A 19654-nucleotide genomic window follows, 5' to 3' on the forward strand; every position below is an offset into this window, starting at 1 on the left:
ATTCTTTCTCTGTGCTTTTTTCCCCCAGGCTAGTGCTTGAGTTCAATCTCATGTCTTACGCTTTTGGCAAACTTACTGTTGCTATGTGGACGTGGTGCACCATGTTCTTATGTACACTTACAGTTCCCTATTTCCTGTTTCAACGCTGGGCCAGAGGCTATCACAGGAGTTCTCATCCAGTAGTCCATTCTGTCTTGCATTGCTTCCTTTTTGTGGTCTTCCAGATTGGAGTTCTAGGTTTGGGACCACTTTATGTTGTATTAGTGTATACACTACCACCAGCTTCCCGATTCATTGTTATACTCGAACAGGTAAGGTTTTGAGTGTTGCTCAGTACAATGCTATGCTTAGTTAATAATAATAATAATTGTTATTTTTTGTTGTATTAGTTGGATAAATTTTCATATCTGGTTCTTTGTGCTATTATCTATAAAATTAAAGTGTTAAACTACATCATCTTGTCTTTTTTTTTTTTTTTTTTGCGGTATGCGGGCCTCTCACTGTTGTGGCCTCTCCCGTTGCGGAGCACAGGCTCCGGACGCGCAGGCTCAGTGGCCATGGCTCACGGGCCCAGCCACTCCACGGCATGTGGGATCTTCCCGGACCGGGGCATGAATCCGTGTCCCCTGCATCGGCAGGCAGACTCTCAACCACTGCGCCACTAGGGAAGCTCCATCACCTTGTCTTTTAAAATTCGTTCTACCTTCAGTGTTCTCTGATTCTTGATAATTGAAATAAATTACACTGAACTGTTCTGGATGAATTCAAATTTTGTTCTTGAACACTTTTTGTAGAAGCCATCTAAAGTATAAAATATTTTTGTAATTAAAAACTCTACTTTTGAAGTGTCAGATTCATTGTTTTGTCATATAGCCATCTAAAAGATTTATTTTGTTTGTACGCCCTTCAGAATTTTCTGACTTTTATTGGCTATCTGTAATGCTCGGTTTGGCTGTCTGTAATGCTCTTTTTGACTGATGGCAAGGACCCTTTCAGGAGACTTTCTTTGAACAGGCTTTTAATTTCTTAATTTGTAATATACCTGTAACAGATGGTGCTGTTAGTTGCAAAATAATTTGAGTAATAACATGTCTCTCTTTAGAGTTTGTTTTTCATTTGTTTTAGTCCATAAAAGTGAGTTTGAGTTGGTATATACAAAATTAAGTTCTTTGTTTATAATCTAGTGCTGTTCTGTGGTTGCTTATAAGAGACAAGACAGTGAAAGAAAATTCATCTTCTTCCCCCCCTGCTTTGTAGATTCGCTTGATAATGAAGGCCCACTCATTTGTCAGAGAGAATGTGCCTCGGGTACTCAATTCAGCCAAGGAGAAATCAAGTATGTAATTCCATAAGTCAAAGGATTATTCACAGGGTATTTCAACCTTTGGTGTTTACTGGGATGGCATATTACATTCTGTAGACATTTATGTTTGATTTTAAATACAAGGATCCAAAAAAAAAAAGAAACCTGTTGGGAAGGGAGGAAAAAAATGTATATATGATCTGAAAGACCTTCTCACTGTTTCCTGATTGTCCCTGTTTTACCTTTGGTTCCCCAAATTTAAAACATTGATCATTAGACTCTTGCAACTTCTGCGTTATTTGTATAGAATGTTAATAGAGTCATTACACCCCATGTGCTTACTTTTCTTGAATTGCTGCTTCAAACTCTAGAAGTTATGTCTAAGTCACAGGAGTAACTTAGTTTAGAGGGATTGGTAATATTCAATTAATTTAGGAATAAGAAGTCATCATTTTGGGAGAGCAGGAAGAAACAACATGAGCTAAGGAGAGGTAGCTTTTTGTCTTCCCTATTCTGTGCTTATTTTCCTCTTTCAGTTTTGCTGAAAGAAATTGAAGAGCCTCCAGTCTAAGCATAGTTTTCCTTTTCCAGGCACTGTTCCAGTACCCACAGTCAACCAGTACTTGTACTTCTTATTTGCTCCTACCCTCATCTACCGTGACAACTATCCCAGGTAATGGCATTATGAAGCAGAAATGGGGTAGCACCAGGAGTGTGCCAGGAAGGAGGTGGGGTAGGTAGACCAGTTCATGTAGGGCTACAGAGCAGTTGGAATGGGTTTTAATTTTCTTGCTGGCATGGGAAACCCCAAATCGTGATTCTAGCAATCTGATTTTATTTCAGACATTCTTGACAGAATTGTACAAGTATTTCCTATGTCAAAAATGATGTTCTGGGGGCTTCCCTGGTGGCGCAGTGGTTGAGAGTCCACCTGCTGATGCAGGGGACATGGGTTCGTGCCCCGGTCTGGAAAGATCCCTCATGCCGCGGAGCGGCTAGGCCCGTGAGCCATGGCCGCTGAGCCTGCGCGTCCGGAGCCTGTGCTCCCCAACGGGAGAGGCCACAGCAGTGAGAGGCCCGCGTACCGCAAAAAAATAGCAGAAAAAAAAAAAAAAGATATTCTGTGTGGGAAGATACTGTGAGGACCTTTTTAAAAGTTCATTTATTTACTTTATTTAGAAAGTAATTTTGTTTCTTCCGTTTTAGGACTCCCACTGTAAGATGGGGTTATGTGGCTATGCAGTTTGCACAGGTAAATTTTTTTGTGTGCTTATGGTTTGTTGGCTGGTGGGAGATGGGGATTTGAATATAATAATAAATATATTTAAAGTGTTGTTTAATTCATGTCTCCTGGGAGCTCTAGAACTCTTTTTTTAAAAAATTTATTTATTATTTATTTTTGGCTGTGTTGGGTCTTCGTTTCTGTGCGAGGGCTTTCTCTAGTTGCGGCGAGCGGGGGCCGCTTTTTCATCCCGATGTGCGGGCGTCTCACTATCGCGGCCTCTCTTGTTGCGGAGCACAGGCTCCAGACGCGCAGGCTCAGTAGTTGTGGCTCATGGGCCTAGTTGCTACTAGGGATGTAGTGGGATCGCAGCATGTGGGATCTTCCCAGACCAGGGCTCGAACCCGTGTCCCCTTCATTGGCAGGCAGATCCTCAACCACTGCACCACCAGGGAAGCCCTAGAACTCTTACTGAAGTCTTTAAACTATTCCCAGTTCAGTAAATGGTGTTTGCTTTGCCAATACATCAAAACTAATTTTCTACAATTAAAAAAAAAATTTTTTTAAGTAAAATAATTCCATCTGGTTACTTCAGTATGCATCTACATTAAATTCCCCCTCCCGTTCTGTTTTTTATTTTATTTTTGGATGTATATCTGTGTGGATGTGGTATGACACTCCCTCAAACCCTTATCAGAATCATAAATCCCAGAAGATCCCATTCTAAAATCTTGTGTCAATCAAATACCCATTTATGAAATAGGTTCTTTTGTTATGAGTTTCATGTAGCAGGAAAAAGAGATTCCAGAGTCTGATCTTTTAAAAATGCCATCTGGTAAAGGGTTGGGAATAGGTATGGTAGAAATTAGGCTTGAGTACTATCTCTGAAGGATTACAGTTCGGCAATCTTATATACTAGTGTTAAATGGAATATATGTGTAAACGTTAGTTTACAGGTCACGTATATATGTTCTTTTGAAGGAAAAAAATCACTTTTTATCGTTCCTGATCAAGCTGTCTTTATTATAATTATCTTTGTTGTGTTCCAGGTTTTTGGTTGCTTTTTTTATGTGTACTACGTCTTTGAAAGGCTCTGCACCCCCTTGTTTCGGAATATCAAACAGGAGCCCTTCAGCGCTCGTGTTCTGGTCTTATGTATATTTAACTCCATCTTGCCAGGTAACATGGGTACTGGTTAATTTGGCTGTTCATAAAGTTGCAAGGAAAATAGAAAGCCATTGCGTGTGAGCACCTTTGATTTACCTGCTTTTCGCTATAAACCCATCTATGCATCTATACCCATCTTTAACCTCTTTCCATCTATCTGACAGGTGAAGCATCCTTCCAGTCCCTGGCCAATCTTTCCATTTGTCTTCTTTCACTCAAGTTTTGCTTTCTCTGACTGTGGATAGTCTGTATTCATGCTTTATCTTCCCGTTCACTATTCACTGTAATCTTGCTCCTAATCTGACCAGGCCATTGAAATGGCCTTTATTAAAATCTCTAATCTCCTCCAGTAGTTGGCTTAGCCCTTATTCCGTTTGATCTCCATGAAGCATTGGGTGCTGTTGACCACATTTTGAAGTCTGTCTTGCCACTTATGCTCCTGTCTTTCTGGCCATACCATACATAGCAGTGAACCAGACATACATACTCTTTATTCTCTGGAAGCTTGCAGTTTAGTTATATTTACAGTTTCCTTTACTTACTCTTTTCTCTTTCCTCTACCCATTATATGTTGGTATTGTTTTCTGCCATCACGTTCTTTCTTCCTCTCCCTCTCTCCCAGACATCTGCTAGTAATCCTCCCTGATTGCCCCTCAAGATTTACTCCAATAAATTATTTTATCTGTCCCTCTGATGGGATATGTGTTACATATGTGTGTCTTCCTCACTAAGCTGCAAATTCCATAAGCTTAAGCATTGTATCTTATAGCCAGTCATAGTCTCTCCTACATTGTCTTATACATAGTAGGCTAATATTTTTTGAAAAAACAAGTGAATGAAAAGGATGGGCATGTAAATGGGTATTTCAAAATATAGTGTAATATATAATATACTAAGGTGCTGTTGAACTTTGTCTCATAGTGGAGATGACATTTAACATTGGGTATTGAAAAATAAATAGGCATTTGCCGGGCAGAGGGGTGGTGGAAAGTTGCTTCCAGGTAGTGGGGTGGATTCAAAGGCATGGAGTATTTTGGAATGGCAGAAGTTCAGTTGCGGACGATGTTTGCTACATTGGGAGTAGAGGCAGAGATAAGTTAACCTTGTCACTATTGACATTTTGGGCTGGCTAATTCTTTCTTTGGGGGGCTGTCACGTGCATTGTAGGATATTAGCCACATCCTGGCCTCTAACAACTGGATATCATAGCACAAGCCCCGCTTCTTGAATTGTGATAACCAAAAATGTCTCCAGAATTGCCAGCCATCTCCTGGGGGCAAAATCTCTCCCAGTTTTACACAGCTGGTTTAGAGGAATACACGGCCAGATTTTAAAGGGCTTTTACCACCAAGTTAAGCCATACATCTAGGCATTTCCATTAAAAACAGGCTGGGTCATTTTTGTCTATAAAACCCACTTGGAAGAAAGTTATTTCTTTATTAGGTTAAAATAATTAACTTTCAAAATACACTCTATCATTTCTGGAATGGGTAAGCTGGAATAATAGCTTTTATTTTACAAAATAATTCCAGCTAAGCAAATGACGACATATAATTAACTGATTGGTATGTGAGCTGTTTGGAAAGAGTCTTAATATTGTTCATCTTATTTTTAGCTGTGCTGATACTGTTCCTTAGTTTTTTTGCCTTTTTGCACTGCTGGCTCAATGCCTTTGCTGAGATGTTACGCTTTGGTGACAGGATGTTTTATAAGGTAATGTGTACTTGGACTCATCTTCCTTTTCACATTTTATTTGTGTACTCGTTGTTAAGTATTTGAGCATTGTTAGCTACTAGCTTTTTAACATAAATGTTGTGAAATCGTTTTCTTCCACAGGTTTTACCAATATTAAGTCTGAAATTCTATTACTGATTTAAGTGACGTAGTCTTGTCTTGTCTTCTACCTCTAAATCTCCCTTAGTACCGCATTTGGTTCCTGCTGGATCCTGTATTGGTGATTACAGTGGGAAAGCAGGTGTCCAGAGGGCATTCTGAGACTTTGCTGACTTTTTATTCATTTGAAATCGGCTGTCTGGTGCTGTAGGAGTGATCTCAGCAAATTATTCTATTTAAGATTGTTGAACAGTTCATGAAGGAAGTAACTTTTCCCTCCTTTACTTTGAAAGGCATTAATTCTGCTTCAGATAGTATTCTTACACTTCCAACGTTGGAATTAAGTTGTAGAGTAGAGGCAGAGTGGTTCACAGTGTTCTGTAATCCCACCTGAAGCCCTCTAGAATTTTGTCTGTTCATGTTTTGGCAACACTCCAAGCCTACCCCTCCTTTCTCAAAGAAGCAGCGAGTGTGTGTTGCAAATTTTATGTCTTATTCCATTGGTCTGATCTTAGAGTAAGAAACAGGATATATATAAAGGAGCACCAGGACTTGGAGGTAGCCACCATCTCACTCGTGGTACAACTTAAATTTTGCTCTCTATGATACCAGCAAACTGCTCCTGAGGGTTATCACCCTATCTAAGTCTGTGTGACCTTAGAATTCTCTCATTGTGTTTTAGCAAGGTAAGGGGGATTTATTGATTGTTATTTAGATGAACATTAGATTTAATGATTATGTTGTGTATCTTCCATCATAACTTGTGTGATAAAGAGATAGTGAACCTGGGAACTTAATCATCCATAGAACTAGGATTAATGTCACATTGAACACTAATAACCAAAATGCCTTTGAAGATTTTTCTGACATCAGTGTATGGACTAACAATTTATCATAACACACTCTAGGTGTTATATTATGTGTGTATATTCCCTGGGAGTAGGTTTTGCTTTGGTTCTGTGTATATGTATACCTTTGCTTTTTTCCTTAGGACTGGTGGAACTCCACATCATACTCTAACTATTACAGGACCTGGAATGTGGTGGTCCATGACTGGCTATATTACTACGCTTACAAGGACTTTCTCTGGGTAAGCAGCGAGATTTAGTTAATGTTGTTTAAGAAATGGAGATTCTTTTCCAGAAAGTATTACTATTGTGCAGCTGGAGGAAGTTATACTTAGTTGTCTTCAATGCTCTTGTGAGCCGTTAATGTCTTAAGAAACCTTCTGCTTTGAATAGCACTGCTTAGAGACCAGTATCTACAGTTACTAGGACTAAGACCATGTTTTTGCTCTGGATTTTGATTTTACATGACTACAAAGTAAGAATGCGTGCAGGCGTTTGGAGAAGTTGAAATGATCCACCAGTAATGGATCATTTTGTTGGAGTCTCATTGCCAGCAAATAATCTCCCCTAGCTTTTTCCATTTGTTTTTTTGTTTTTCTTCCTTTGTTAGAAGTGGAGAAACCACCTATGTTCGGATTTACAGCTCTCCGATATAGATTATTAATATATGTCTTTGAGACATTCTTTAGAGCATCACTTTATTTAGACTGAAGAAACGTAGTCTTGAGTCTCATGGTTGATTAACGTTGGTATCTCTGGATTGCAGGTTTGAATTGTTAAATAAGGGCACTATTTGGTTAAATGACAGTGTGTTGTGGTGCAAATAGCACAGTATTTGAATGTTCTTTCATTTATAAACGTAATTTGACTTATGGAGGCAAGTCCCTTGTTTCTAAATCTTAGTTTTGTTACCTGTAAAAATGGTACCTGCCCAATCTACCGTACAATGCTACTCTAGATTTGATGTGTCCGTTTAGCAATGAAAACTATGTTTTGTCAACCATAGTGAGTTACAAATATAAGTTATTAATGTTTTTGAAAATATGCTCGATCTTTCAACATTAATGGTTTTGAAAATATGTCATTTAGTAAAGTAAGGATTTTTAAGCATAGATGTTTTTGTCATTATTTTAGTACATTGGATTACTCCAAGTAGACTTAGAAAATCAAATATGAATATAATAGGTGCCTTTAGTGTGTGTTAATTATAAGTCTTATGTACTTCATGTTAATTACTTACTTTCTGAAAATTGCCTCTAATATTTTCCTTTTACCCTAGTTTTTCACAAAGAAGTTCAAGTCAGCTGCCATGTTAGCTGTCTTTGCTGTATCTGCTGTAGTGCACGAATATGCCTTGGCTGTTTGCTTGAACTTTTTCTATCCAGTGCTTTTCGTGCTCTTCATGTTCTTTGGAAGTAAGTATCTTGGCATCTCCTGAGTACTGAGTATTATGCTAAAAGAAATTTAGAAAATAAAATATAAAATCAAAGTAGAAAACTAGATAGTAATACCATTTCAAGGCAATGTTTGTTTATCAGATGGTAAGAACATTAATTTTGAGTAATTATGTACAACTCTGTTGCAGGATGCTTACACTTTGATGTAGAGAAATGAACTAAATAAGCTCTTGAAGACTGTTGATAACACTGACTTGGTAGCTCATAAAAACGATAAACAACCTCGCCATTCTTAAACTCTGTTCAGTGTTCACTCTCTGAAAAAAAACTAACCCTTTTTTGGGTGCGGTGGAGAGGGACAAGTTAGAATAGGAATGCGTCCATGAAATATGTTTTCACCTGTTCTGAATACTGATTGCTTTCCAGATAATCACTGATTAATAAATTTAAACAGTGAAGCTTCATTTGTACTTATGGGACCAATGGCCAGCATAGAACGTGTATATACACAGTTGATGCTGTTTATGGTAACTAAATGATTGTAGCAGATATCTGAGGCCCCTCCTCTCCTGGTAGATTTTGTTTTGATGACTATATATATTTTTTGTTGTTTTCCTAACTTCAGTGGCTTTCAACTTCATTGCCAATGATAGTCGGAAAAGGCCAATTTGGAATGTTCTGATGTGGACTTCCCTTTTCGCGGGCAATGGAGTCCTCCTGTGCTTTTATTCTCAAGAGTGGTATGCACGTCAACACTGCCCCTTGAAAAATGTGAGTCATCAATCAGGCTGGAGTGGTGAAGTAACCTATTTGTCCCCTGATTGTGAGGGTTGGTGGGCAGTGTTAAGGGGAAGGGAGTAGTGGAGATGGTGATAAATTAATGTTAAGGGGAGGGAAATGTGGAGTAAAAGCAGTAACTTATCTTACTGCACTGTCCTTGAACTTTTTCTTTTCTTTGGTTTTCTTCCCATTGAACTCTCCTAGTTCTTGGTTCTCTCTCTCTTTTTTTTTCTCTTTATCTGATTTTTCTTTAGCTTCTTCTAATATTCTTCCTGTGCCCTGAAAATGTAGGTCTTCTCCAAGGTTTTCCCAGTGGCATGTGTATCCACCCCCACCCCCAAATATGCATCTTTTACCTCTTCCTTCCCGAAGTAATAAACTCTATAAAAATGTCCAGCTAGACTCATATGCCTAGGAGCCCATTTCCCTTTTTTTGTTGTATTTTTCTTGTTTGTAATTTTGTAAGAGTCTCATTCTTAGAGCTTTAGTTTTCGGCTGCTTGTAGAAAACTCCCAAATATTTGGGGTGGGGGGCTTCTTGATACATCTGCTTGGGTATTTCTCACGGATACCTATAACTGAAGATGTTTAAAATCAAATTAATCAGTTTCTCTCCCAAAGCTTCTGTCCACCCTGATTTTGCTATGCTGCCCTCGCATCCCCTCCTTATTTCCTATGAGTCCCCTTTGTGCATTTGAACTAACTGCTCTGGACTCTGGACTCTGTCTCTGGTCACTCTGCTCTTTGCACTCAGATTTCACCTGTCAGATTTTATCAAGATCTGATTAGGATGCAGTGTCGTCCATGAAGCTTATTTATTTATTTATTTGGTTGGTTGGTTGCTTGGTTGCACTGGGTCTTAGTTGCGGCTCGCCGGCTCCTTAGTTGTGGCACATGGGCTCCTTGCTTGTGGCATGTGAACTCTTAGTTGCGGCATGCATGTGGGATCTAGTTCCCTGACCAGGGATCGAACCCAGGCCTCCTGTGTGGAGTCTTAACCACTGCACCACCAGGGAAGTCCCCATGAAGCTTTTTAAAATTCCTGCTCTAGTCTCTTTTCTATTTCTGAACTTTCATAGTATTTCATCTGTTCCTCGTTTAGATAATTCAGTAATTTAAGCTTTGTATTATAGTAATTTGTGTATATTATCATCCTTAACCTACCACCATTTAGATTTAGGGCTACTAAAAATAGGACTGTGCTAAAACAAAATGCAAGATACAGAAAAAAGGTAGTGCCTCTTTAGAATTTGGTCAGGAGTCCATGCAGTTGTGTAGAGTTTACTGGACTTAGCTTCATGTAAAGCTTCTAAATCAAGTAAATCTGTGCTATAGATAAAAATGATGAACATCTTTTGAATTAGTGAGCTGCTTATAGCTTGAAGGTTACTGAAATGCTGGGAGGCATTTTAGAGACGTGCCATGTGTAACATCAACACCCCCTATCTACCCCATATCTCATACGTACAGTGCACACAAATAAACTACTCTTCCATTCTTTTTTTTCCCCTTAAAGCCCACATTTCTGGATTACATCCGGCCACGTTCCTGGACTTGTCGTTATGTGTTTTAGAAGCTTGGACTTTGTTTCCTTCCTTGACTGAAGATTGGGTATTCTACCTGATTTGGGGCCAGCATCTGTTTCCAGCCGTTACTGAAGTTATCTGTGTTATTTGGACCACTCCAGGCTTTACAGATGGCTCACTCCATTACTAGGTCACCTGAAGCTGAGCTGTTAGAAGTTTCCTGGAAGCGTGTACACTTTTAAGCAGTTCTTAATTTTTTCCTTTTCGGGAGAAGGGAGACTTGTAGCTGATATAATGACAGATTTTTGCTGGGTCATATCAGCTTAAACATCAGAAATTCTGTTTTGTTTCTTGATTGCATCTAATTTGAGACTAAACATCATGCTTTCTTGGCCACTGAATTAGCCAAAACATTGATGAAGAAATCATTTAAGTACCCCTGGCTTAGAAATTTTTTCATGTGCATTGTTGGAATGTATGCTCATTAACCATGCAATTGGGAAAGAAAATAATGTGGAATGTTTTGCTATTTCTAGTAAAGAGAAAATATCTATTTTTCCAAAGATAATCTTGTTATATATCCTAATTTGTATTTTTTTTTTAAAGTTCAGTTCTATTTTTATCTTGTTTTTGCTATACAGTGTAGGTCGTGATATCTGTGAAGCAAAATTATCCCTTTCACCTTGAATTCTTGAGTTTGCATCCATAATATTATATATTGAAGGGGACAGAAGTAGGAAGGGAAAAAGAAGTGGCACAGGACAAAGAAAAATATTTCCTCTTTTAATTTCTAAAGTAATTTTTAAAAGAACTTGCAGAGTCAATAATGTGTTTAAATTATTTTATTGTGGAACTTATGTGGAAGATAACTTTTGTTGTTTAAACTTTCAGGTAATAACTTCTTTGAAGTTATTTAGAAGTAACCTTTGGTACAGTTATTTTATCTAATAAATACTGACATGAATTATTTTTCAGACTAGTAAGTCTGTTACATAAGTATTAATCACCACCATTAATATTAAAGGGAATATTAAAGATACAGAAGCTGGCTTCTGCATTTGCTCAATTATTATACTTTTTTTTCAATTATTATACTTCTAATGGTAGTGTACTTTAGTTGCAATAAATTAATAGGTGATCATTTTCAAGAAAATGTACTTTATTGTGTGATGTTCCATGTTATCAGATGCCTATAGCTAATACAGTGTGGTGTGTAGGAATTATTTTGGTTGTTTGAATGACACATGATTATGTTGGTAAAGACTGAGCTTTGGAAGGGTTTTTGAAGACCATGTAGGTTCAACCCAAAGAAGGGAGGCTTATGAATTACCCAAAATTTGAGAAGCAGCCAACTTGAGAAACTATCTTGGTATTCTAGCAGCCCTACTGCTATCCAGAAAGTTTTGAGAAATCTTTTTCAAATTGTTTTCAAAAAGTTAGTTTGAATCTCACAAGAAGGTAAGTAAAGTTTCTTAATAGTCACAACTTAATTTATACCGCAAGGTCTCAGCTAAGTTTCCCATACCTTTGGTCCAGTTGAGTTTGGGCAAATCCAACCTCAACAGACAAAAGTGTACCTCAAAGAAGGTTATTTTTAAAAGGGTATTCCAGGACTTCCCTCGTGGCGCAGTGGTTAAGACTCCACCTGCCAATGCAGGGGACACGGGTTCGAGCCCTTGTCCAGGAAGATCCCACATGCTGCGGAGCAACTAAGCCCATGCACCACAACTACTGAGCCTGCTCTCTAGAGCCCAGAGCCACAACTACTGAGTCCGCGTGCCACAACTACTGAAGCCCGTGTGCCACAACTACGCACACCTAGAGCCTGTGCTCCACAACAAGAAAAGCCACCACAGTGAGAAGCCCGCACACCACAACCAAGAGGAGCCCCCGCTTGCCGCAACTAGAGAAAGCCCGCACACGGCAACAAAGACCCAATGCAGCCCAAAATAAAATAATAAATAAATAATTTTTTTAAAAAAAAGAAAAGTAATGAGTTTAAAATTTCTTTCCTATAAAGTATTAATGATAGTAATCATTAGTTTGGGTGTGTTATCTAAGAGAACAACTAATATCTCTAACTTTGTCATAAATTTGTTAGAAGCTCTTATTCTCAATTCTGGGTAGTGAGGAAAAATGGAGGGGTTTTTTGTTTGTTTTTGGTGGATTAATTACTGCAATTGCCTAGGTAAAGTTGCTTCCTCATGTTAGAGCTTAATTAGAAAATTGAGGCTGCTTTTACCCCTCTCGGTAACCACAACATTTGGAAGCAAAAGGAGTAGTGGAAATGTTTTTTCCATTTTCAATAGTTACAGGGTGAAAGTGGATGATATTTGCAGGTTAAGAAAGTACAAGTGTGTAAAGTAAGTATTCTATATTTGCATACACAGATTATGTTGTAGAAGTAATTCATTTAGTATAGGCAGTTTTTATCATAGTTTAAAAATTATACTTACCTGAAAAATTGAATCCTGAAGTCTTTATAGGAAACCTAACAACATTTATGTTTTAGAAGTTGGTCATGTGGGCTACATAGCATGAATTGTTGAAGTCTTTTATGCAAAAATATTTTTGTTTTGTGCGGTCATAAGTAATTTTGAGTAAAGTTCATTGTTTTCTTTGGAGGAAAATAACGGAGATGAACTAACATAGCTGTAGTAAGCAGGTGGCCTGGTGTGGTATAGTAATTTATACATGTTACTTTCGAAACCTTTAAAAAAAAATTGTTAGGCTTAAGCCCAGCATGTAAATCATGCTGCTTCTGGTTGAGACAGGGATGCAGGGCTGGAGCCCTTGTTTGGTTATATCCATTTCCTCTTACCCCCAAATACCCAGTTTGAAAACCACTGGTGTGGTGAAAAAAGTCCATGCACAGCCTTGTGATTAAGATAGCCCCATACTTACTAGCAGTGGCACCCAAAGTTGCTTAATTTATCAGAGCCACAGTTTTCCTCATCTGTAAAATGGGGATTAATAACTACCTCATTCGGTTGCTGCAAACCACTAGCCCAGGCAGAAATAGGGCCTCGTTATTTTCTTACTCTCCATAAATTCCAAACCTAAATCGTTACTATTATTTCGTTGGAATCCTTAAAAAAAGACCTGGGATGGCGGGAGGGTGTTTCAAATGCTGCACACTCCCAAGAATATATACTTTTAAATAGACTCTCAGGCTGATGGTGAATTGGCTTTGCACCTTGATAGATACAGGCTCTCACATAATAGAATTGGTAAGAATTTAACAGGATTGCTAAAAGCATTCTTGTTTCCAGCTCTCCAAAATTATTGATACTTTCAGATTTATCTGTTTAGCATTAGGGTAGAGTGGCAAGCTTCTGAAAAGAGATGCTTTTACCTAAGTATTAAATCGTGTTTAGAACTAGTGTGTATACTTTATACTTAAGTTTTAGAAATTATGGAGAGGACGGAAGCTAATGAGGCCTTACTTCTGCCAGTGTAAGGATGCTTCTAGTCTTGGAAGGCAGAATGAATTTCTTAATGGAAGATAGTTCAATGACTTGCTTGCTGATGCAAAATTTCATGTAATTTATATAATAGTTATATATGTGTGTGTGTGTATATATTTACTATCAAAGAAAGACCTGCCTTGGACATTCTTTCACATATCTTATCTCTAGGCTTTATGATTATGGCTCAGAAATGGAGGGAACTGGGACGTAAATGTTTTGAGGAATAAAATGAATATTGTTAGTGAAGCTTATGTAAGTATTTGATTAGTTTCTAACATCACTAAAGTCTCTATCAGGTCACAGAGTGTTGGAAGCCAGTTTATGAAGGAGGTAGAATACAGCTACTCTGGTTGCAGTGGAGAGGAGTCCTTACTTGGTCCACCCGTGCTTTTCCCCACCCTGAATTTAATGTCCAGTGTGAAAATCGGTAGATACTGATAAAATTCATAAGCTTTAGGTTAGTAGGAAAGCTGTACAATCTGTAAAACCCTTAATAAAGTTTCCTTCTTTTCTTGTGAAGTATAAAGACTTTTAAATAGCTAATTTGGATTTGAGAAAAATAAAGGCTTAATTTCAGAAGTTATGCAGTTTTTTAAAAAATCTAAAACTGTCTCCGTACTCTTTTTCTAAATGCTTTCTTCTAGCCTTTATGCTAGCAGATACTTCACCATGCTTTGTGGTGTTCTTTTAGTTTGTCTTAATGAGATGGTAGGTGTATTTCTCTTCTCTTAGGGATACAGTTTGAATTCCCATGTGCAAACATGCCACTTGGGTGGGAAGAGAGCTGAAGCCCTAGCCAAGGCTCTGCCATTGGGGCCAGTAAGGCAGCTTCCTTCATGTGTTGGTACCTTTCCAGCATGTGCATTAAACCCATAGTGTTTTAAGAGCTGCAGAAAAGTCCCGGGAATCTGAAGTTGTTATAAGGGTTATCCTGTAATTAACGATGTTTTTTCTAATTCGTTCTTGTTTGCTCTTTTCCTGAATTACAATTCCTCCTCCCCCACCCCCTATATCTTTGTCTAATCACTGGTATCATCACTTTGTTTAGCACACATTGTATTAGCATTAACATTTTTTAAACTTTAAAAAGAATACATACAAAAGGGCAAAATAATTTCATATGTGAAGAATGTGGTAAATAAATTTGGAAAAACACCATGTCTCATTTTAAAAGTAACTCAAGTTTGATATTAACCCTATATTAACTATGTGTTTCATGTTCATAAATGGTTTTCACCTTAATAGCACACAGCTTTATATGCTGAATATAGCCAATAATTTTTATTGGAGTATAGTTGATTTACAATGTTGTTAGAATTTTCTTTTTCAGGATAATGGAGTGAGCCACGTTACAGATTACAAAGAAATAATGGGGCCCAGTTGTGATTTTGTATTTGCATCAAGAAAAGCAGTGACCCTGGTTCTTGAGCCTCCTTTCTTTCTGTGGTCATTATTTGTTGCTTGACTTCTTTTCCTGTTGGCCTTTTAAAACTTGTGAATGGGTATTTCTAAAAGTGTACTGCCCACCCCGCTCCCCAGTGGGTAGAAATGGATTTAGGTTTCTAATGAAAAGAGAAAATCTGTTGACTGGGAAGTGTGCCTTTTCAAACAAGACTTGGGAAAACTAATTTTGAAGCAAGATACGTTGCTTCCGTTCCCTCCAAAGAATCTCCTTATAATAGGAAACTACTATGAGTAGGATTTGACATCACAACATTCTATACATAGAAGCATATATCATAGTATAACAGCCAAGAAGTACTGAGTTAGCCTCCATGGTCTGGCTCTACCCACCTGCCTCTGCAGTGCCAGAGGAGTGGGAAGGGGGAAGTCCCTTCGGAAATTAGATGTGCCCCTGATTCTTGGACCAAGTGACTGTTCTTTGCCACTGGGGGTGAAGCCACAGTGTGGCAATTTTCCTTGATGAATTTACTAAAGTTTAGGATCTTGTCCTTTTAGGCTGAGCTTGTGTTTGGACCCAAGTTAACTGCATTCATGAATCTGACTTATAGAACTGGAACACCAGTTTGTAAATGTAGCATGAGAAACTGCACTTGGGGTGGCATACTCAGGTTGGCCATGGTCACTAAATTTACTCTCTTGCAGAAGCCCAGCTTACTGTACAATGAGAAAGATGATTTTTTTTTGCCTAGATGGCATCAACACCATGTGATGCGCACTGAAGATAGGCTGTGAACCAGACAAAAAGCCTTATTTCTTCCTCAAGGCACAGCCATGTTGTTACCGAAACGCAACTGTGTTCCTGACGCACAGTGAGGCCAAACACCACCAAAACGCTGGAGTTTGGGACAGAGAAAGGTTTATTGCAGGGCCATGCAGGGAGATGGGTGGCTCATGCCTTAAAAAAAAACCCAAATTCCCTGAAGTCTTTCAGCAAAGCCCTTTTACAGGGAAGATGAGGGAGGGGCATGGTTAGTTGTTGCAAACTTCTTGGTGTCAGATCCTTTGTTCTTGAGGTCCGGTCATGGTCAGGTCACCATGTTCCTGTAACATCGTGGGACTTAACAGGGACAGGTTTACAGGGACATAACAAATAAACGTTATCCTTTGTTCTGACAGGAAAGGGCAAGGTTCCAAGGCTCAACTTTCGCCCTCCGAGGTCCAGGCCTGGCTAAGAGAAGGGAGTCCCTGCGAGGTGGGGCGCGGGGAGGGTGGGTGGTTACCGTGCCCCGGAGCATTCGTCTAGCACCCAGTCTGGGTCCTCCCAGTGCCCAGGCCTGGCTGAAGAGGCAGATCTCAGTTGGTGGCTCCCTCAGGGCCAGGTCCCCAGACACTGCCCAGCTGTCATGGCTGAGGGAGCCAGGCGCCCAGGACCCAGCTGGCCCTCAGGCTCCTCAGGCTGCCCAAACGGTGGGGCCCAGATGCCCCAGGCTGTGTCCCATGCAGATGGCCGCTGCCATTAGGCTGCAGAGGCACAGATTGGGGAGAGGTTCACTGCCGCCTCAGGGCCTGGGCCCGGCCAGTGGGCGGTCCTGGTGAGGCCTCTGTGGAGCCCGAAGCTGGAGCTGGAGGGCCCCAGGGAGAAGGCTGGAATCTGCCTCTTACTCTCCACCTGACAACCACCACTCTAGCAGCCCCTCTAAGGGTCGCCCATTGACGCTGGCTCGCTTGGGGGAGGGGCCCACTGTGGCACCGACCAATGGCTGAGCAGGAACCTCTATCGCGGGTCTAACCCTCCCGCCTTAATGGTCTCTCTATTATAAGGTGAAATCCGAAGGAGGGTACTTCGGTGAATTGCAAGACATAAAAACTAAGACAGACTGAAGCATCATTTCAGTTTTACAGATGCCATTGTTTTATGGAAGCAATACTCTTCCCTACTACTCTTCCCCTGGGTAGTGTTTGCTGAGCAGTGTCCAGGTTTCTTTCTCACCGTCTCCTTTTAAACATTTGTGATTGATACCTTCATTTTTCTGTTATGTTAAATACAGATACTGGCCTACTTCCCACTCAGACTCCAGGGAGCTTTGCGTGCTGTATTTAAGCACACATGGATGTGTGTATCACCCTTGTTCACACTTAGGAAATGAGTTGGTAAAGATTGGTGCATAAGCACACGCTGTGTTTGTTTGGTCCTAGTTCAGGGTATGTTTGGTGATTTCACTGACTGGCTGTCTTCCGAGATATTGTTTTGTCCACCTGAAGCCCTGGAAGACCCTACTGCTGAGTGGTATAAAGCTGCCACAGAAGTCAGCCAACATCAAGAAGCACAGTTAGCCCTGTTTATAACTGTGTCACTTTTACTATGTCTTGAAATTTTCTATTTAGGAAAATTATTATCTGCTTGCATTTTGCTATGGTATTTTCCATCAAAGACCTCAGTAATACTTTATCTTAACAACATTTTAGCATTCATCATTGTGTATAATTCACAATGATGAGAGGAGTTTCCCAAGAGTAGCAGTTGTATTCTTCAATAGTTATGGTCTTATTGTAATGTTCTTATGTTATCTTTTCTTGTAGTTATATTTCATATACTTCTACAACTTTAACCCAGACCTTTGGTCAGGAACTGGTATGTGTAATCACCACACCATTGCACAGGATAGAAAATGAGAAGTAACATTTGATGTCTTTTTCTTCACATCATAGATCCAATCACTTCCCAAATCCTATAGATTTTACTTTCTTTTTTGGCTGTGTTTGGGGCTTCGTTGCCGCATGCGTGCTTTCTCTAGTTGCAGTGAGCGGGGGCTACTGTTTGTTGCAGTGCAAGGGCTTCTCATTGCGGTGGCTTCTCTTGTTGCGGAGCACAGGCTTCAGGCGCGCGGGCCTCAGTAGTGGTGGCACAAAGGCTCTAGAGCACAGGCTCAGTAGTTGTGGCGCACGGGCTCAGTTGCTCGGTGGCATGTGGGATCTTCCCGGACGGGGCTCGAACCCGTGTCCCCTGCATTGGCAGGTGGATTCCTAAGCACTGCGCCACCTGGGAAGTCCCTAGATTTTACTTTCTGTGTATCTCTTGAATCTGTTCACTTATCCCCATCTTATCAATGCCCTACTTTAGATTTTTTAAAACTTAAGAATGTGAAAGATGAATTACTTTGTTCTTCTAATATGTAAAAGCTTGATAAACCATGTATAAACTGATGCTGGAGTTTTGGGACCTCTGAAGTTCAGTATCTTGGTTATGGTTCCAAACTCTAATGTAGAGTCAGGACACCAGTGAGGAGGGAGGAAGACAAACTTTGGAGGAAAATTACCTTCCACCTGCTTGTGCCTTGCTTCTGCCCCCTCACCTGTTTTGATGGTTGCCAGTCCTTAAGGTGAAATATGTGTGTGCTATGTGTATTTTAATTCTTGGAAAATCTAGAAAAAACCTAGGATGATGGGATATAGGGCTAAAGGCTAAAATGTTTAGATACCCAAGGTGTTTAGAAGAATTAAAAGGGGCATAGAGATTGTACTGTTTTTGTTTTCAACACTTTGCTCATATTTCTGTGAGCTATTATGAGTCTCCCAAAACCCAGAGACTTAAGCATATAAACACAGAAGCATTAGAACTGTCCAGCTGATTTTCAAACATCATGTATTGAAGGTGTTTGTGCCAGGCACTATGCTTGGTACTAAGGAATATGATGACTGAACAAGAGAAGTTTTCTTCCCTCCTGAAATTTATTTTTCAGACTAGAGGCATCTAGATGCTGGGAATCCACCAGCATTACTTGGCATTAAGGTTTCATCCTAATACAAAATGATCCTGAAACCAAGCAGTAGGACCCTGTGAAGCCTTCCGGGGGAAAGACACTGCCCCACACCCCCATCCCCTGCCTCTTGTTTGCAGAAAAGCGTCAGCCTCCTAGGCCTTCCCCAAGTTCCAAAGAGCAAATTCAGAGAAGTGAGAAAATGCAGAAAGAAAGGAAAACAGTCAAGTAAAATAATAGTTTAGCTATAAAGCAAAAGTCAATGGCCCTTAGTTCCTATCCAAAGGCTATAGATAATATTCTGAGACATATCCTTGAGTTTTTTACATATACTAACTCCCCCACCAAATGGAAGAAGTTGACTGCATGCTAACAAAAGCACATAGACCCCAGACCGTTTGGAACCATAAGGCTGATGATGTTGCCTCCCGAAATACCACCTGGCTATCTCCCCAACAACCAGAAATCAATCAGAAAAATGTCCACAAGCTGATCAGGCACCTGCGACTCTCTCCTTTAAAAACCCTTTAAAAACCCTGCCTTTAAAAACTCTGCCTTTAAAAACCCTTCCCTGAAAGCCACTGGGGAGTTCAGGTCTTTTGAGCCTATACTCCTTGCTTAGCACCTTGCAATAAACTCTATTTTCCTTCATCACAACCAGGCTATGCTTTGGGCGAGCAGACCCAAGTTTGGTTGGCTAATCCTGGTGGTGGTAAGAGGCGGGCTCTCAGCTCCTCCGTTCTAATGTGTTTATCCCATTACTTCCTGAGAACAGGTTTTTAAGCAGTAAGACCCAACGATTTGACTTGGGTTGGCTCTGCCTGAAGTGCAGTCTCCTTACCTGCCTCCAGCCAAAAAAAGTCTAGACCTAGGAATGCCTTCCCCCTGCACGGAAAGTTAAGAGTAGGATGGGGAGGGGGGCGCGGGCGGTGCTTAATAATCCAAGG

At 39.9% G+C, this 19654-nt stretch overlaps 1 protein-coding gene across 6 annotated transcripts in view; it reads left to right on the forward strand.

Moving 5' to 3' along the window:
- SOAT1 (sterol O-acyltransferase 1) overlaps positions 1 to 12014 on the forward strand; it is a 57297-nt gene extending 45283 nt beyond the window's left edge. For all 6 annotated transcript variants that reach the window (XM_060034736.1, XM_060034715.1, XM_060034745.1 and 3 more), the window contains 10 exons: positions 29 to 311; positions 1258 to 1336; positions 1895 to 1976; positions 2510 to 2555; positions 3575 to 3704; positions 5308 to 5405; positions 6517 to 6615; positions 7653 to 7788; positions 8396 to 8541; positions 10066 to 12014. In XM_060034736.1, the coding sequence (XP_059890719.1) occupies positions 29 to 311; positions 1258 to 1336; positions 1895 to 1976; positions 2510 to 2555; positions 3575 to 3704; positions 5308 to 5405; positions 6517 to 6615; positions 7653 to 7788; positions 8396 to 8541; positions 10066 to 10122 (1156 nt within the window). In that variant the 3' untranslated portion in view covers positions 10123 to 12014. The remainder of the gene's footprint in view (positions 1 to 28; positions 312 to 1257; positions 1337 to 1894; positions 1977 to 2509; positions 2556 to 3574; positions 3705 to 5307; positions 5406 to 6516; positions 6616 to 7652; positions 7789 to 8395; positions 8542 to 10065) is intronic.
- Positions 12015 to 19654: the final 7640 nt, after the last annotated feature.

Source organism: Delphinus delphis, chromosome 1 (genome assembly GCF_949987515.2).
Source record: "Delphinus delphis chromosome 1, mDelDel1.2, whole genome shotgun sequence".
NCBI lineage: Eukaryota > Metazoa > Chordata > Mammalia > Artiodactyla > Delphinidae > Delphinus > Delphinus delphis.